The sequence below is a fragment of the Haplochromis burtoni genome, unplaced genomic scaffold, assembly GCF_018398535.1.
Source record: "Haplochromis burtoni strain Fernald_Lab_line unplaced genomic scaffold, NCSU_Asbu1 Contig_278, whole genome shotgun sequence".
Taxonomy (NCBI): Eukaryota; Metazoa; Chordata; class Actinopteri; order Cichliformes; family Cichlidae; genus Haplochromis; species Haplochromis burtoni.
Genome location: NW_024582639.1, coordinates 97,333 through 116,131, shown reverse-complemented (window position 1 = coordinate 116,131; position 18,799 = coordinate 97,333). Strand labels below are relative to the sequence as shown.

Sequence of the window (18,799 nt, the reverse complement as noted above, 5' to 3'; positions counted from 1 at the left end):
TTGATCTAAAAATATGAAAATGACAAACAAATCCAAAACTTATACAGGCAGACCAATAAAAGAGGTCAATTCAATAAACTCAACTCCAAACAACAACTAAGAAAACGAGACATCAGGGAACTTAAATACTGGCTTAGCTAAACAATATGACACACCAGGGGAAGACAAAATGGCTGCCATATAGCAAACTAACACAAAACAATGAAACAAACTCCAAACACCCCCCGGGCAATGAAACATGTGGTTCAGTCCAATGAGGCTCTAATCACTACTTTAGATCCCTCAGCCCTTAGCCACACCTTTTGCAACCAGGAAGGAGAAGCCATGTGCCCCGGGTAACTCAAGCAAAGGAAGATGTATTAATACAACATTAAAACATGTTTTGTAACGTGTGATGGAAAAATAAACCAATTTAATTTAATAATGAAAAAATATATTTTAAGGACTGACTGCAAAGTGAAGTAAACTAGTGGTGAGGTGTGGCTTGCCATCACATGTGGTCACGCCTAATTAAAAAATATCAAATTTAAGGCTCAAAAACATCCAAAAACAAATTTAATTCTACTTTTTCTATGGTTTGTATGACAAGTTTTGTTGCCTTTGCCCTGTTAAACATAGCGCTGCAGATTTACTGCACATCCACTGTAGGCAGCATTTTTTAACACCCACAAACAAAGTCAAATAACTGACAAATGAGAGAAATTTCCTTTTAATCACTATAAAAATAGAACACACAGACAGAAAAAAAATAAACAGAGGATTTTCAATATCAGCAAGCTAAGAGCTTAAATAGTAGGTTTTGGTAGCTGGTTGTTTTGCATTATTTTAAACTCAACAAATCTGTGTGTATAAATGATAAGTTTTATCAAGATTCCTTTTATAATAATTACATTTTTTAAGCTCTAAAGTGACCATAGAAACATGAAATCAATAATACTTAAATGACAAATATATCAAAGAGTCTGCTTTCTTTTAATGCCATATTTTTAGAGTTATATCTGTCTTTTATGTGTCTGTTGAAGCTTCAAATGAGAGTACAAAAAGTTCTGTGGCTGTTTTATTGGTGAATAAAAAACCCTGCTGTGTGTGGTGGTAATTCTAAAGTGGCTCACAGTGTATGCATGTGTGTGTGTGTGTGTGTGTGTGTGTGTGTGTGTGTCATAGATGCATATCTGAGAGGTAGGCGACCGGATTCTTCTTGTTTCTCCTTGTGGATCAAGCAGCTGTTCGGCAGCTGTGTGCGCAAGTGTGAGAAAATGTGTGTCAGGAGAGAAAGAGGGGAGTGTTTGCTAATGTGTGTGTGTGTGTCAGCAAGAGAGAAAGACTGAAAAGCAGCGCTGTAATTTATGCTGCACCTCCGACCCCACAGCTCTTGGCTGCCTGTCTCTGCTGAGGTTTGCTGACGTGAGAAAAAGAAGCAGCACATCAGACCTCTGCTTAAGCTTGAAAGGGAGAAGAAGTGGGAGGAAGACGAGGGTGGAGCAAGAAGCAATGTGATTTTAAATGTTTGTTTTTACGTGTATGTTAACCGCTGACTGCTGCTGGAGGGAAAGAAATGGCATTCAGACATTGAAACTGACATATAATGAGTAAATATCTCATAAAACTGTGAAGAGAGTTCAAAATGTAGGTTTATTCTTTACCTTGGAAGCTGTAGTTGACAAAACAACCTCAACGTGATGTTGATTTTGTAGCTTTAGTTGTTTTATGAATAAGACGGGTGCCACTCATACACAGTAGCATGGCATGGGGTAAACTTTTGAGGAAGCCAACAGGACCTGCAGGCACCTTGTTGCAACTGATGCAAGACTTTACAGCTCACAGCTCTCTCATAATGAATAAAAAGAAACCTTCATTTCTAACGTAGTCAGGGCATGTTTAAATTTTCACTTTCACATCATTAAGTATCTGTAGGCTACATATTTAAATTGCTTGATAAACAAAAATGCTGTCAGTAGTTCCTTGGTGTTTCAAACTTGGTCACATATTCAGTTCTCATCACAACGGACTGAAAGCAGAACCAAGTGGTTAACGACCACAATCTTACCTGGTAACTTGCACCTTATGTCCACTGTTCTCATTTTCTGTTTGGAAACATTGCAATAAAACTACTCCTTCTGTGGACTGACACATGCAGTTACAGTCAGTCATGTAAAGTTCAAATATGCAATTCAGTCACATTAATAATGAATGTGCAGTCGTGGTCATGATGTTTCCATGACACTCGTAATGTACGGGATTTCTTTGAGCTTTTCTTTGTCTTGTACCGGATACATAATGACTTTTTAAAATAAGAATTGTGTGCACATTTGAATTTATTTTGGATTTTCTCTAATCCACAAAGAGTCAAACGTGTGCATACAGGTTCAAATATAGACACCTCCACTAACATTTAATTTCCTTTAGCAGGCTGCACCTGGACCAGACACTTTTGGTAGCTACTGACAGCCTTCAGGCATACTCGTGATTGGACGTTTGACAGTTCTTGGCAGATATAAGTTGGTTTCCTGGCCGGACTTTAAGTGTAATTAACAAATTTGTAATAGAGTTGAGGTGAGGGCTGTATTTGAGACAAATGTCCTGTTGTGGACACCCAATTGTGTCCAAGTTTCAAGTGTCTAGCTGTTCATTTCAGGTGGAGCTGAAGACTTTGGTAGTTCTCCTTCATTACTCCATCCACCTTGTGCAATTTACGAGTAACCCTGGCAGTAAAACAGCCCCAGAGCACGAGGCTACCACCACCATGCTTGACAGCTTGAAAAACCTCATCTTAAATCCTCAAAACATCATTCTACCCTGGAAAATAGAAGAGTTTAAAGAAATCATTAAAAGACCAAAATTACCATGGCATTCATGCTCCTGATTGAGTGTATGTAAACTTCTGACCACCACTGCAGCTTAGCACAGAGCCTAGAAGAAAGAAGCATTTAGTCCAGAACAACAAAATCAGCCAAAACCAGCACCTCTGCAGATGTCTCATTCGTAAACTCTACATAAAAGATCATTGTAGCTGCCACAACAACACCCAGAGGTTTAAACTAGCCTGTAGCTTTTTATTTTATACGTTACAGTCCTGTGGAGTTATCAGTTAATGCTGTTGCGAGTTCGCTAGCAGCAACGTAGATCTGTAACTGCCTGTGATATAATTTGATGCCAGAATTAATATAAAGTGTGGCCAGTTGCTGGATTAACATTGAAAACATGTAAAGTAGTGAAACTAAACTACCCTTTGTTTACGGTCTATATGCTAAACAAAGATAACTTTATTGATGGAAGTGTCCTCATCTAGGAAATTATTAGCGTCAGTCTACTCCTTTGAGTAACTTTCAATCGAATCATGTGATCTTCATAACTGAAATATTCAAAATTTTCTTTCCTTCTTTCCGCTCTGCACTCACTGTTTTTCTAAGACACAGGTGGATCATCTCTGCTGTGTGAATGGGATTGAGGCTCAAAGTGCTGGGTAGGGGAAAGCAGTAATGCAACAGCTTAATCGGGCTGAGGGGAACGCACACATGCACTCACTCAAAGACACACACACACACACTCTCTCTGCATCTCTGTCTCGCGCGTCTAGTCATCTCAAGACTCGTTTTCTCCATCCTGTTTTCTCTCTGCAGGCCTCCACCCACACATACTCATGAGCCGTTTTGTACTCAGTGGACACAGAGATAGTTGTTAAGTTCTGTTTAAATGGGTTTTTCCTTTACTGACACGTCCATTAAGACAGATAAGTACACTAATAGATTATATATAAAACCGATACAAGGCGGACTGATTAGGTTTTTTTTGGGGGGAGGTCTGTTGGAGCAGAGATTGTGTAATGTTAAGGGTATAGGTGGGGAGGATGTCAGTTTGTTTTAAGGTTGAATGGTTGAGTATGCAGATGACTGTTTAGGGGTAGCTGTGTTTGCAAAACTGCACAAAATGCCAGTGGAAAATTTTATGAGAAATACAATCCACAAAATAGCAAAACCATCAAAGAATTCGTGCTTCCAATAAGCATTGTCTTTATAAGGTCATCTATTTTGCTGCTCTTTTAGGCTATACAGTCAATTTGAACTTCTTTGTACTTGACAACAGACTTTGGTTAAAGAAAGATTTTCATATTTGTTTAGGTCACATGTAACATGGCTTGAAATATTCTTTAACTCGAGGCCCAAAACCCAGAGTTGGCTCCCTGAAAGAAATATTTGGCACCATGAGTCAATGTGGTATTTCACATCTAATGGTGTCGAAGAACTGTTACGCAACGCTGATGACACGGACACCTTTTCTCACACACAACAGTGGAAACCCAGATCTATGACTCAGCCTAATTTTTAAATAATTAAAATAAATAAATCAAAGCAAAGTGTAAATAAAATAAGTATCCACCACATCTGGAAAACTTTGGGTCCTCTTCTGAACTACACTGTAAACTGGACCCTTAATTAAAGTAGTACAAACTTAAATATGGCAGCCCTTTAGTGCTATGAAATTGCCCCCCACGATTTTTAAAAGGATAAAAGAGTTAGTCTCGGGAAAGCTCAGCTAAAGCTAGTGTGTGATTTTACTGTGTACCAGAGAGGAAGATGAAAAACTCTATGCAAAGAGCCAGACCTCGTGCAAATTTTGAAAGTGGTCTTGAGGAAAGGCTCCCTGAGCTTTCAGAATTTTTCTTTGTACCTTACCATTTTCAGAAAAAATGCTTTTTGTTTGTTAAGCTACCTAACACTTAGCAAAGTTGACACAGAAACTAAGAAATGCATTTGCACCTTCATCAACTGCTCAATGAAGCCTCGTCAGAAATGGTGTCAGTGGAAGGGTGGCTGTCAAGAAGCCATTCTTAAGGAAGGGAAACAGACTGAAGTGTGTCAAATTACACAAGAACTGAAAATCAAAAGGTCTTCAATGTGTATGGAAGAGTTCAGGAGAGAGGTCCTACAGTAAAATACAGTGAAGGCACTGTCATGGTTTGGAGCTGCATGTCAACCAGTGGTGTTCGAGATCTTGTAAAAATTAATGGCAGTATGAAGTCAGATTTTTATCCAACATGCAATACCAACTGGAAAGCATCTGATTAGCAACAGCTTCATTTTTCAGCATCACAATGATCCCAAATACAATGCTAGGCTAGGATAGAAGGCCATACAACGGAACAAAATCAGTCAAGGATTGACCTCCCCGGACGTCAACATTACTGAAACAGTGCGGGATCATTTTGACAGAGTGCGTAACACAAGCAGCCAACATCCAAGGAAGAGCTTTGAATGCCCTTCAAGAAGCCTAGAGAACGATTCCTGATGGATATTTAAATGACAAGAAAGCTGCCTAAGAGAGTTCAAACTATGTCGAAGAATAAAGGCGGTCAGACCAAATATTGTCTGGATATTAAAACAGACTGTTTTTGTTTTATATACTGTATTTCTATGTATCTATGTATGAACTTTAAATAAATAGATCCAACCATTTTCCCAGCCAAAATAAATATTATATATATTTAATTGCAGGTGCTAACAATTTCTTGCAAGTTTAGTAAACCCTGGGCAGGTGAATCATTTGCTATATTAATCTCGCTTTAGCTAGCTGTTAGTATAAAAAAAACCATCCTAACTGCCTCTACAAGTGTACAAAAGCACTTTCACGACAGTTTTGTTGAATTTTTATATCGGCCGGATTGAAAATAAGAGTTTTTAAATAAACTAATGCATAAATTTGTTACCTGTTTACATCTCTAGTTGGAGTAAACAAGCTGCTGCTATGTATGGACATGACGGGGAAGTGGAAACGTATTTGAATACTAACACACAGCTGTTTTTTGTCTTTTTATGGGATTTATTTACAGTAACAAAAATATAGAATATCACCAACCTTATCCTTTAAACATGAGATGTTTCGCACATACACAGTTGACAGCAGAGACTGGTTTAAACTTGTTTATTTGGATCCTTTCTCCAAATCACGTCTGTAATTTTTCCATTTCACAAAATATTTACAAAAAAAGATACTTTTAGGTTGTTTTTTTTCCTCTCTCTTTATCGTGGCTGTTGTAACAGCTACTTTTAAGGATGATGAACCATTGCTTACATCTTGCAGTCCAGTCTTTTAGAAAAAGTTCATGAAAAAAAAAAGAAGCTCCTCCCACCCTTCGTTTCTTTCGTACACTCATTTTAAAACAGCATACAGTTTCTTTTCCCCCATTGTTCTTCTTCTGAGTGCTTTTAGAAAAACAAACAAACAAAAAACTAAACCTCTTCCTTGCATGCTTTCAGCTGCAAACAGGAAGCCAAGAGCTTGTGTGCTTATTGAGAGGAAGTGACATCTTTGCCCTGCAGGAAGTACAATTACAGCATCATCAGATCGTCCAGATGCCTGATTAGTTTGGTCTCCCCAGTCTTGCCCTTTTCTCTAAAATAGTAGAGTCTCTGTAGGCAAGCGTTAAACGTACAAGTGTACCAAATAACACAAAGTCATTCATCACTAAATGGAAACAGTCTGTAATATTTTCTGTCCTGTGGCAGCAGGAAGGGAGTGCTAAGGATGCGGGCCGAATTCTCAAAAATGCAGAGGGCTGGGGTCAGCCGGCCCTTTAGACGCTGCTCTATTGTCCCTCTGTGGGTCAGCATCTGTAGTCCAGGCATAGCAAGGCGTCCACAAGTGCATTGTGGGTGTTCCATGGAAGAGCTTTTTGTGTTCAAGCTGTACGATCCATCCCTGAACTCAGCAAAGAAAGGAAGAAGTGCCATGACAATAAAAATAAAACGGACACGCAGGAACCGCAGTCCCTTTTTAAAGGATCTATCAAACAAAGTCAGCTATGTGGAGAAAAATATGTTTGCTAATAACATAAGGCAATTGACCTCAGTACAACTGGAGGGGTGATTATATCAGAGAAACATGAGCTGAACGTGGAAAGCTCAACACTGCACGGTATAATCTCTTTTCCCTTTAGCCTCAGTGAGAAGCCTTGAAGAAGCATGAGAAGATTCTCTACTAAAAGTTAATTTCCTACCAATCCATCTCCTACTCTATAAATAAAAAAAGATGCATCTCCTCGTCTCCTCTTCAGGCTTCTCTTCCTTGTTTCTGTGTAAAATGCTGAGCTGAGTTTCACCAGCCTGTTTATGCATTTTACGTATAATACACTACATGAAAACACGGACCAAAATTAAAGAAAGGAAGAAAATAAAAACAAAGAGATCAACCCTGCCCCCGAATATGTGTGTGCGTATGTGTGTAGATATAAACAATTATTTTAATATGTGTATAGTATAATCGTATTGTGTTTATTCCCGTTAGTAAGTCGGTAAAGGTGTGCTATTTTGGTGCCTGTCTCTATATCTGTGTGTGTGTGTGTGTGTGTGTTTGCTCTGTTAACTGGTGACGTAGTGCTTTGTAGAGGGCTGCCCATACAGCCCGTAGAAATCTGCATGTCTGTGTGTCTGTGAGGCGTCTATCCAGTCCCTCACTGCCAAGCCCTGCATGGACGGACCTCCGGAAGCCAGGCCAGGAGGAGGGGGGTAGTCCTGGGCACTGACCCAGGGAAAAGAGCCCGAGCGTGGGTACGGAGGGTGGCTGCGGTGGCCTGACACAGAGGGCACTCCAGAGCAGTAGCAGTTATCCATCGTGCACACCAGAATCTTGCGACCGCCATACTGAGGGAGCACTGCCTGCTGGGAGGAGTGCGAGGAACTGCTGCCTCCAGGAGGGAAGTGAGAGGAGCCGAATACAGAGCCTGAATGGTGATTAGTCAACGAGCCACTCCCGCTTCCCGTCCCGCCGCTCTCGCTGATGTGAGGCGGGCCACAGGGTCCGAGAGCCTGCTGATTGGTGGACTGGCCTTCTCCAGAGGCAGAGCTGGACCCCAGGTAGGGCTGTTTGGCTAACGACGAGGAAGAAGATGAGGAAGAGGAGGACGAGTCTTTGAAACCCGGTGCGGCATTTTTTCCGCCGTTCCCATTTCCCTCTGGGAAAGCAGTGGAATGTTTCCGTTTCTCTGCACCAGAGCCAGAGCTCTGACCGCTGGGATAGGCGGGAACAGACTGCAGGAAGGTCGAGGGAGGGGTGAGGGGAGCTAAGAGACGAGAGAGAGAAAGTGCGAAATGAGAAGAGGCAAGTGGTAATTAAAAGAAAAACACTTCCATGACGGTCGTGCCCTGCATTAAAAGCTAACAGGTGTATTTCATTTTCTCACCTTCAAGTGTTCTTTTCAAGCTCTTCTCTCTTTTTGAGATCTCAGAAAGGAAAAGTTTAGAGTTGAGATTCCCAACTTTGTAAGGAGGGAGACTGCTGCCCACACATGCCTGAGATCTGCAACAAGTGCGAGGAGACGGGGTTCATGATAAGGTGTTTGCTTGGAAACATCTCCAAAATAATTCAATAAATAAAAATCATTGTATGAAGACCGTTTGCTCACCTGTCTGTGAGGATTTTAACAGGCTTGGTGTTTTTCATGAAGCTCAGCTCCTCCGCCTTCCCGAAGGCAGTCTGGATGGAACTCAGCAGCTTCTGGGCCTCGTGGCGCTGCTCCCCGAGAGCTAAAACCTGGGCTGCGTTCTCCTGACAAAACCGAGCCTGAGCCCGATCCAGAGCCTCCAGTGTCCGACCGAGATCCTCCTCCAGGAGCTGGTGCATCCGCTGGTACTGCAGGCGCACCTCCTCTTTCAGCTCACATACCCTGTCCTGTAAAATAAACACACGCACACCAATCAAAATTTCCTAAAGATTTTATAGAGCCATAAAAAAGAAAACGCGCCCACGGAGTGACGTGCAAAAACATACCTCCACCACACACTTGTCTGAGTCGAGTTTGCAAAGCTGTTCCTCAATCTCCTGCACTCGCTCCTCCACGCGTTCCTGCTGTCTTAACAGGTTTTGCTGTGAGGTGAGAAGGACAGAAAATAAATAAAGAACGCCTTGTGGCCTTGGAAACTTGTGACCTCGGTCAGCTACTAGCATCCCCTCCCCAAGCCTGAGATATTAGGATCCGGGAGTGGGCTAATTTAGTCTCCATCGAACACACAATCCCTGTGGGGGAGGAAGGAGGGGGATGCAGTCATAGCAACCAGCAGCTATTTTGTGTTTGCATTAGCGAGTGAAGACTAATGTTGGGGGAGCCGGGGGCAGCGAGCAGAGATAGATAAATGGGCAGAAAAAGCTCCGGCAGCTTCGCTCTCCCCTTGGTGCAACTCCTCATCCTCTATTCTGCCTTTTCTTTCTAAAAGACACACACTCAAACAGAGGAGGCTGCTCTGCGAGCTATGGCAATGTTGTGGCAACAGCGTCTGTTTTTTCTGGGATGATGATGATGATGAAGATGATGGCATGTGAAGAAATAAAGGCCGAGCTCAGTTTTATCCGGCTCAGCTTGTGGCCAAAATTTACAGAAAAGAAGGAATAAATGGCTCCGTGCGAGACCAACAATCCTTTGCATAAATTTTGGATAGCGGGAATGCCATTGACACAGATTTGATGATCCCTTCGTGTTGCTAATATTTAATGGGAAATATAAATAACCCTCACTCAACATTTAATGGAGCGTATTGATAAGATGCTGCTGACATGGCTACAGCCCTTTTTGCTAAGTGCCGGTTTCAGCTACATGCCAACATGCTCGCAATGACAATGCTAGAATAGTTATCCTATGCAGGTGTATTGTTTGGCAAGTCGATCATTTAGTGAACTGTGTGACCAGGGGGGCACAGGTTTGTGAAATTCAGGGCTGACACCTGTGTTTAAAAGAACAATTTGACCGACATTTTTCTGTTCTTGTTTTGAATCGTCATTTTCTGTCTGAGAAAATAAAAGTACTGCTAGTGTTTAAGCTTTTCACCACACCATCTTTGAATAAAAATAAATACATGGCATTAATGTTGGTAAATGTTGTCCTGCTTACTGGCGATAGTTCACGATGCATTTGTGCATTCAACTTTTACTCATTAGTGTTAAAAATGTGTAAGTAAAATCAAATGAATTTCAATAGTAGAATTTTTTTTAAGTCTATAAATTATTCATAAATAGGTTAAATCTTGCCCAAGGTGGTTCAACCTAGTAAGAGAATAAAGCCAAAGATTTCCCCCAATTAACCACCAAAATTTTCACTTTTGGCTCCATAGTGTAGTGGTTGACACGTTACCCTTACATATTAAAGATCCCCAATTTGAAACCATAATTTTAGGGCACAGGTGTCAAACTCTAGGCCTTGAGGGCCACTGTCCTGCTTGTTTTCCAACTAGCCTGCCCTTGTAGCTTCTTATTGGCAAAAGCACACCTGATCCAGGTAATCAGCAGCAGGTAGGGCAGGGATATCTCAAAAACAAGCAGGATACTGGCTCCAGTGTGAGTTAGAGGCCACCACTGGATGAAGCCAACAGAACCACGTCATCTGCAAAAAGCAGAGATAAGATTCTGAGACCACCCAATTAGAAGCCTTCCGTCACTTGGCTATGCCTAGAAATACTGTCCTTAAAATTATGAACGGAATCCCACATCCCATACTCCTGAAGCACCTCCTACAGAAAACTCCAAGGGACACAGTCGAATGTCTTTCTCTAGGTCCACAAAACACATGTAGACTGGTTGGGCAAACTCCCATGCACCCTGAAGTATTCTCGAGAGGGTAAAGAGGTGGTCCACTGTTCCGTGATCGGTATGAAAACTGCATTGTTCCACCTTTATCTGATGTTTGACTTTCTGACGAACTCTGCTTTCCAGAGTTCTGGCATAGACTTTACCAGGGAGGCTGAGGAGTGTGATCCCCCTATATTTGGAGCACACCCTCTATTGCCCCTTCATCAAGATGGGAACCACCATCTCCAGTCTGCCAACTCAGATGCACTATCCCTGATTGCCATGCAATATTGTAGAGGCGTGTCAACCAAGATAACCCTACAACATCCAGAGCCTTCAGGAACTCGGGGCAAACCTCATCCATCCCATGGGCCCTGTTTAACTGCCTCAGTGACTCCACCCCCTTGTCCCCAGACTCTTCTTCCTCTACGGAAGATCTGGCAGTGGGATAAGGCCCTCAAAGTATTCCCTCCACTGCCCGACAATCCATTTTTTTCAAAGCCCAAGCCATGTGTTGAGGTGACCCTGATTATAGTTAGCCAATACCTCTCAACCTCACGCACTAGCTCAGGCTCCTTCCCCATCAGACAGGTGACATTCCATGTCCCAATCGCTAGACTCGGTAGCTGGGATCAGTCCACCAGGGTCTCTGCCCCTGGCTGCCACCCTGCACACATTGCACCCCATAAGCTAACATTTGTTAATTAGTACTAAATTTAGCAGTGTAATCAAATAATGATACCAATGGACGTCAGTAACACACTAAATGAGTCTGTGTTATGTTGTCCTTCAAATTCTCCTACCTTGGCTCAGGGGTAAATCTTAGGCCTCTGGAAGTTCTTATATATCTGATATCATGATGTGTAGCAATGGGCTATGCATCTAGAACCTGTTACACATCACTTAAAATTCATTGGAAGAACAAGTCATGGATATGCATAAAAAGTGTATTATACACTGTGCCGAGCAACCACTGGGCAACAGCCTAAAGTAACCCATTTTCAGCATATATACCCCCCCCCGGCTTTATTCTTTATTACTTTGTAACTTTTTTCAGTGGGATTAACATTATCACTTTGCTTTTTTTTGTCTACCAACTTACTATGACACAATCTCTAAACCTAAAAAAAATAATAAAATAAAATTTGAATAACTGGGAAATGATATCTGTAGACATAATCTCATTTTCTGATTGGCTCATCAGACAACAATTTGGGATGATAAAATGTATGATGCACTCACAAATGTATGAGCTAAGCACTAGCTCATACATTTGTGAGTGCCATCCATGAATAAATAAGCAAATATATGTTTAATATAAGACTGGTTAATAAAAAAATGCTTTGAGGTACAGCATAAAGAGAGAAATAACAAATACAACCAAATTGGGGACGGGACTAGGATAAAAGCATGTCTAAAGAGACTTTAAGGTATTAAATGATCACCAAATGAATGACATTCAACCTAAAATGTGTATGCACCCAAGGATTAGCAAACCTCATGGTGGTCACTATAATGCTTAGGATTCATCCTCTGGTGAGCATGAATAACTTTCAGTATTCAACAGTCAGACAGCCTTAATTAAAGGATGAGTCTGTCATTAGCTTGGCATGCCATTAATCATTTGTTTTTCCTCAGGCTGAAGGTTTATTCACATACAACCACCACAATCATCGTCGTCACTGCGCAGTCATTCTAGCCAACAGCAGCTGCTTTTATCATTAGTGATCAGCTGCTGTAGAGGCTGATAGGAATGAAAACCTGCATACTCCTGGGCCTCAGCAGCACATGGTTGGGAATTGCTGCCCTAGATATCTCTCTCCCTCTCTCACACACACTCACACACACACACACTCACACACAGTTGGCATGGTTAGATCCAGGACGGTGACCTGGTTGTGCTGACTGATTGAGTTAGGCTCTGAGCAGAAGCCAGAGGGGGAAAAACAGGGTCGAAGAAGCTGAGGCTTTGCAGAGAACCTCTCAGGGAGGAAGGGAGGGAGGAAACGGGGGGTATTGAAGAGGGGAGGGGGCTTTTTAGTTGTCATTTCACCACAGTGTCTTTTCCATCAGAACCACCAGAGCAGGAGAACGGGGCCAGAGGGAAGGTCGGTCCTCACCGGGAGTGACTGGTGGATGGTGTTAGGGAGGTGAATTTGTTGGAGGGGGACTGACGGAGGTGAAGAGCAGGGTGGGGCCTGTAGGGTTGTGTGTATGTGTGAAAGGGAGGGGTGGTTCCTCTCTGCAAGCCTTAAATCACATTCAACATGGAGGATCTGCTAGTAGTTAATACATGTAGACAAATATCTAAAATATTTATGGACTGGGGCTGTGAATGAGCTCAGTGACATTAGATTTTTTTTTTCCTGTTTGCATCATCTTAAAAACATGGTCAACCACCCAGATGAGATACAATTTACCTCGTGGTCTATTTATTCAGAGACAGCTTCTGCTCTTTTATTTCATAAAATATAAATTTTTAATGAGGTTAAAGTCTGGTTGATGCTGTATTTTTAAAGCGGCTAGTGAGACATTTTACAGTGTAACAAGAAGAGAGTTTGTAATTGACTTCTAACCTAGTGCAGCATTTTTTTTACTGTAGGGTTTTTTCCGGGCTCAGAACTGTTCATTTATAGTAAGGGCCAAGACATTTCTGACCGTTTATATAATAAAGATGTGCAATTATATTTGATTAAATTAAACGTGGTCAACAGAAAGTTGGCAGGAAAAATAATTTGACTATACTGGAGATCTTTTTGTTTAGATCTGGCTAAAATGTGTTTGAGGGCCCAAAAAACATGAGCACAGGAACCAGTTTCGGCAGGCCTTACAATCAAACTCGGCCCCAATCCTGGCAGATCAGCTAATCTAAATGCCAGCCCACATCAGCTGATATCCTTTACACATCCAGGTGGTAAATCTCATATAAGACGCTCTATTAAAGCTGCTTTAGCCCTGCATCTGCAAGCCGCTTTGCAACCCTTCTTCACCCCAGCTCCTTCATATATTTAGTATCATATCTGTTGTTACTGAAGGTCTTGCTTGAATGCAAACCTTCCAAAAAACCTTCTACAATTATAGGAGCCAACAAGCAGTGGGTGTCGGGAGCCCTGTACTTGTAAATGCCAAGGCAGGTGAATGGCTGAGCCATCTCTTGTGAATTCAAAGACTTAAACTGGTTTTCCCTGTAGTTCTGGACTGTTGGCTAAGGAAAATAAAGCATATGAAGCCACCGCCATGTGGGTATTTTCACCTTATCTGTATATTTTACACTCCATGCAATTTGTAGATTAATGGACTGACAATCTATTAACCTATTATTAGTGAAGCTATTTCTAAATAGAGTATCACACCTATGGGATCACTGACAAATTAGCATCTACTTGGTTCATTTACAGCTAGCAGTAGTACGACTAAAAAAAAAAAAAAAAAGTGTGAAACAAACCCGAAACGTTAGGCTACCATTTTCCATTGTTTTACTACAGCTTGGAGAGTAAACAGCAAATATTTGCAGACCACTCTGTGCTCCATGGAAACTATGGACTACTAATGGGGCAATCTGCTTGCAGGACCCTCTTTGTTACCCAATTCGCCTAAAAACTACCACCAACCAACTGGCAACCAGTTGGGGAACAAACCTCATATGGTTGCCTTTGGTTTGCTGACCGGTCTCTAGACCAGTGTGACTGAGGCCTTAGAGATTCATGTGTGATGGGTTATTCAACTGTGTATTTTATGCTGCACATCCATGAATTTGTCTAAAGCCCATCTAAACCACAGATCTTGTTTCTCGTCGGTAACCCACGCTAACCCTTTTCATCATCCAACATCATGTAATGAGCGCCATGTTTTGTGTCGCTGCCCAGAAACCTTGGATGTAAATTGGCTTGTAGCTAAATCTGGTACAAAGCATCTTTTCTCTTATAGGATTAATGTTTTTGTGCATGGTCCCACGAATGAAACTAAACAGAATGCTTGTGTGTTTTTTTCTTAATCTGTAAGACGTTTCCTTCTTCACATATTCAGGTCACTGACACAGATTAAAGGTCAATAAACATCAGGCCACAATAGTGTATTTTAGTAAAAATGCAAATATGACAGATTTTAACAGTACAACTTCTAAATTTAGCCCACCTGAGAGTCATTTGTGCGCTACAGGTGACTGATTTACTATACGTAAAGCTGAGTCATAGCATTACCAGCAGGAAAAATGCCCAACCATAACACGGTTGCCACCTAAACAGGGTGTTGGGTGAACTAAATGAGTCAGATGGAATTGGTTTTCACTCTGACTGGACGCGCCTGTCAACCACCCCTTCAAAAGAAAGAACAGAGGCTAGGAAACTCGCCCAGCCTCCGCTAGAACGAGCTGCAGTAAGCACCAACCCCTCAGGAAAGGAAGAGGTTAATAAAAAACCCCAAGTAGACCGCAGAATCAAGTGACGAATCACTTTAATCCCCCTTCCCCTCGTCTCTACTCCCACCCCTGCCGCACACAACTGGCGATCCCTGAGCTCGGATGCACCTGTGCTGGGGAGATAAGGCCCTCTGAGGGCCCCTCATTGTTCCACTCTCGACCACATTGTTTGTCATTCCAGCAGATGAGAACGGAGGCTGGAATGGATCACCACTGAAAAAATGCGAGATAGACCTGAAACACTTGAAATGCAACCATTTCTTAAAATGGGAAAGTGTTCTGTTATTGAAGACGGGATTGTGTAACGAGGTAAACGATCAACAACTTATTGTGGCAGCAGAAATCTCCACTTTAGGTCTTAAATGTGGCACGGGAAGGCATTAAATATGCTCTTTGTTCTGCTGATGTTTGCTTGAAAGCTACAAAGTGGATGAAAAATGAGCTTGCAGGATGGTGTGATGCTGTTATAAAAGCCAGCACTTATTGATCTCTGATGAGCAGAGAGCAGTAAGTAGGGCTGAAACTATTGATTATTTTTTTGATTAATTGTTGTAGTCTATCAGCAAAATGTAGAAAATATTCGACAGACGATCCAATGTGACACCACTGATTTTTAAAAAAAAAAATCATAGTTAAATAGATTTTACAGATTTTACTAGCAAAAGTGCTTTTTTCCAGTAATTTTTGACCCCAAAATATATTCTAGCTTTATAATGTCCACTTAGTATAAATTAACCTATTACAATTTCTTCAAAGTCTTACAGCATTTATGAACTAAAATACTAAAAATTAGTTGCTTTTATCATTACTAACAACAAAACAAATAAAAAAAAATAAAAAATTGTCAACTGAAGGAATCGGGGCTGTTATAAAGCAACTATTATTCATTTCTATGTTTACAATCATCTAGGTCTGGCCACAGGAAGCCACTGGAGATGGCAGAAAGAGCTGCATATGACTCTGAAGCCACAGGTTCAATACTCCTACTGGTTTCCTTTTAAATATCTTATCAACCAATCTGAGTAACGTACAAGACGTCAGTAGTTTTCTTTCCCCTGTTCTTATTCGAGTCACTTGAGCACATATAAGAAATGGAAAAAACAAGTGTTTAAAGTAAGCACACTGTATTCGTTTTCCCTTACTCTGATGTCATTGCGTCGCAGCTCCACATCAGTGACGGCGTGGCCGTGGCTGGGATGGCAACGGGCGAAGCAGCAGTACTGACACACAGCCGTCTGCTCGGCCTCGCAGTGGTACAGCCTGTACTCGTCGTGCTGGGGGCAGGTCCAGGCCTTCACCGCCTCCGCCTCCACCAACAGGTGCCCGAGGGCTGAGCACGGCTGCTGCAGGTGTGTCTGGACGTGTGACTGGCAGCACGGGGCGTTGCAGCGCAGGCAGACCTTCACGGCGGGGAGTGGGGGACCCCGGCGGCAGAGAATGCACTGCAGTGTCGGCGTGGTGGCCTTCTCCACGCTCAGGGCGTTGTACTTCTCAACTATGTTGGATAGTTTGTGGTTCTTCTCCAGGCTGGGCTTCTGGGTGTAAGCATGATTGCACTCGGGGCAGCGAGCCAGCGAGGAGTCTTTGGCCCAGGCCTCGCTGATGCAGCCCCGGCAGAAGTTGTGCTTGCAGGGCAGCTGGATGGGATCTGAGAACACGTGTAGGCAGATGGGGCAGATAAGCTCCTCCTCAAAACAGTTCCTCCATGTCTCAGCCATGTCAGAGGCCATCATGGTGCAGGCAGGCATACACTGGTTTCCACTCCTTTCAGACCTCTGTCTCTCTCACAGGAAACCTGACACTCTCAAACTGAGTCTCGCGAAAAAAAAGAAAGAAGATAAAACCAGACCCAATGCCGCCCCTGAAAGATCAGTCTGTGTAGGCCGACCTTTGTGACCAAATTAGAGGAGACTCCCTGACAGATGACGAGTATTGCTTATTACTGCAGCATGAAGGCAAAATTCCAGAAACCTGACCAGAGAAGGCTTCAGGCAAAAATGACAACACCTTGGTGATTTCAACACATGCAACAGGGGCTGACGTTATGCAGATTACAGTAAACGGTGCTTTCCTTTCCCCTAAATCACACACTCACACATACACACAAGCACTGGGCCTGCCTTCACTTCACAGCTTCTGTGTGTGTCTGTTTAAAGGCCTGCTGCAGGAAGCCAACAGCCTGTCTGCTACAGGTAAACCACGAAATGCAAACAAGGCACAGAGAATTAAGATCTACACAATTACCTGTACGACGAGGGAGAGACTCAATCTCTGTGTAGCACGGGAATAGACACTTGATCCTTTTCTGCCCTTACCTTCACAGCTCTCTTCCACTTAAACGCCGGATTATGACTGACTGTGGACAATTCAGACCAACAAACCATGCATGAAAACATGAAAAGCACGAGAAAGGACTGCTGGAGCCCACACCCTGATTACTATTCCCACACAGAAAGCTTTACAGAGAGAGAGAGAAAAAAAAATAGCTGAACCTGTTTTATCGGGATCTCAAGGACGCTTGATTTCCTCTATAATCACAACGCAGCGCAATGCTTTTGTCCGCTGAATCATAAATAAGTATCCGAGTAGCCTCTACCAGCAATTTAATTATACATACAACCAGCGATGGTTTGGCAGTAGGCAGAAAAAGCTGTTTCAAAGGTCAGATGGAAAAACACAGGTACCTCCAGCCCTTCAATTTGACATAAAAGCGACATTTCCATTTGATGAATAACGCCTGCTATGTGGCACAGCTCGCATATCTGAACACAAGGCCGCAGCTTTTCTACCAGTTTTCAGTCGACAACAAAGGCCTTATAATCTCATTAAAAAGGAAATCATACCCGGGCCATCACATCGAGGCTGTTTACTGCATAGTTAATCGTTTTAATAGTCGAGTCCAGCTCTTGCGCACAAAACAAAGGGGTTTCTAGGATCCGCAGGAATGTTGGGCTGCTGTTGCAGAGCCAGAAACATCTATCAAATATCTCCTCACACAAAGATTACTAGCTCTCAGCTGTGGAGCCCTTCATTTTATTTTATTTTACTTTGGTTTGTACCATTTCCCCCCCTACAGCCTTCAGCCAACAACATATTTATGTACTTCCTTATCTCGATTAAATCGCGTAAATTACCTCAGACGTCACCTCACCATTTTCTACCATAGCACAGGTACAGATAAACACTACATCCACTCCGCTTTCACACGAGGACAGTCGCTGCTAATATAACCTATGGTCATTATTTTTAGAAGCAGCCATATTTATATATTTAACTAAAAAAAATTACAAAAAAAATACAAAAATATACCCTCCTGATCTTAAAGGGGACGTCGCGTTTCTGTCCTTGTTAGGGCTAGCTGTCATCAGCCATCTTGCAAATCCTCATTTAAAAAAAAGAAAGAAAAAAGTAGATATCCGCTGTGGAAACGCTGTAGGCTGTTTCACCAAAGCTGCTTTTCGATAGCTGTCCTACACAGACTCATCAACGCCACAGTCCCCTTTTCAGTAAAGAAAAATACGCATTTTCTCGGTATTGTACGTCCGAAGGAGCCGTCTGGCAGGAGTAATTTTCGTGGCTTGATGTGTCCCGTATGAGTCGACTCCGGGTTTCATAAAAATCCAACACGGTTGTGAATAATAATTTGTGTTTTCTGCCCCCCTCCTGCTCCTCCTTTCTTTCTCTGTCTCTATCGGCCAGGGTTTAGAGAGAGGAGGAATGCAGGCGAGCTGAACTGAAGCAAAGTCAAGATAGCCATTACCTCGGGCAGCTTCCGGTGGTGATTTTCAAACTAAAAACAAGTTTCAGTGTAGTCGAAAATCACCACTAGGA

At 42.3% G+C, this 18,799-nt stretch overlaps 1 protein-coding gene across 1 annotated transcript; it reads right to left on the bottom strand.

The window, feature by feature from the left end:
* Positions 1 to 5,904: 5,904 nt before the first annotated feature.
* Positions 5,905 to 18,733, bottom strand: trim8b (tripartite motif containing 8b). Its single transcript, XM_005949877.3, has 5 exons — positions 16,111 to 18,733; positions 8,764 to 8,859; positions 8,399 to 8,664; positions 8,177 to 8,292; positions 5,905 to 8,056 (listed from the first exon to the last, which is right to left on the bottom strand). The coding sequence occupies exons 1-5, from the start codon at positions 16,714 to 16,716 to the stop codon at positions 7,356 to 7,358; spliced, it is 1,785 nt and encodes a 594-aa protein (XP_005949939.1). The 5' UTR covers positions 16,717 to 18,733; the 3' UTR covers positions 5,905 to 7,355.
* Positions 18,734 to 18,799: the final 66 nt, after the last annotated feature.

Bases quoted from the DNA above. Each gene is read 5' to 3' on its own strand.
- trim8b (XM_005949877.3), bottom strand. From the start codon at position 16,716: ATGCCTGCCTGCACCATGATGGCCTCTGACATGGCTGAGACATGGAGG. The intron at 8,860-16,110 runs GTAAGGGAAAAC...CTCACCTCACAG, and splicing joins TGCGACGCAATGACATCAGA to CAAAACCTGTTAAGACAGCA. The intron at 8,665-8,763 runs GTATGTTTTTGC...TTTATTTTACAG, and splicing joins CAGACAAGTGTGTGGTGGAG to GACAGGGTATGTGAGCTGAA.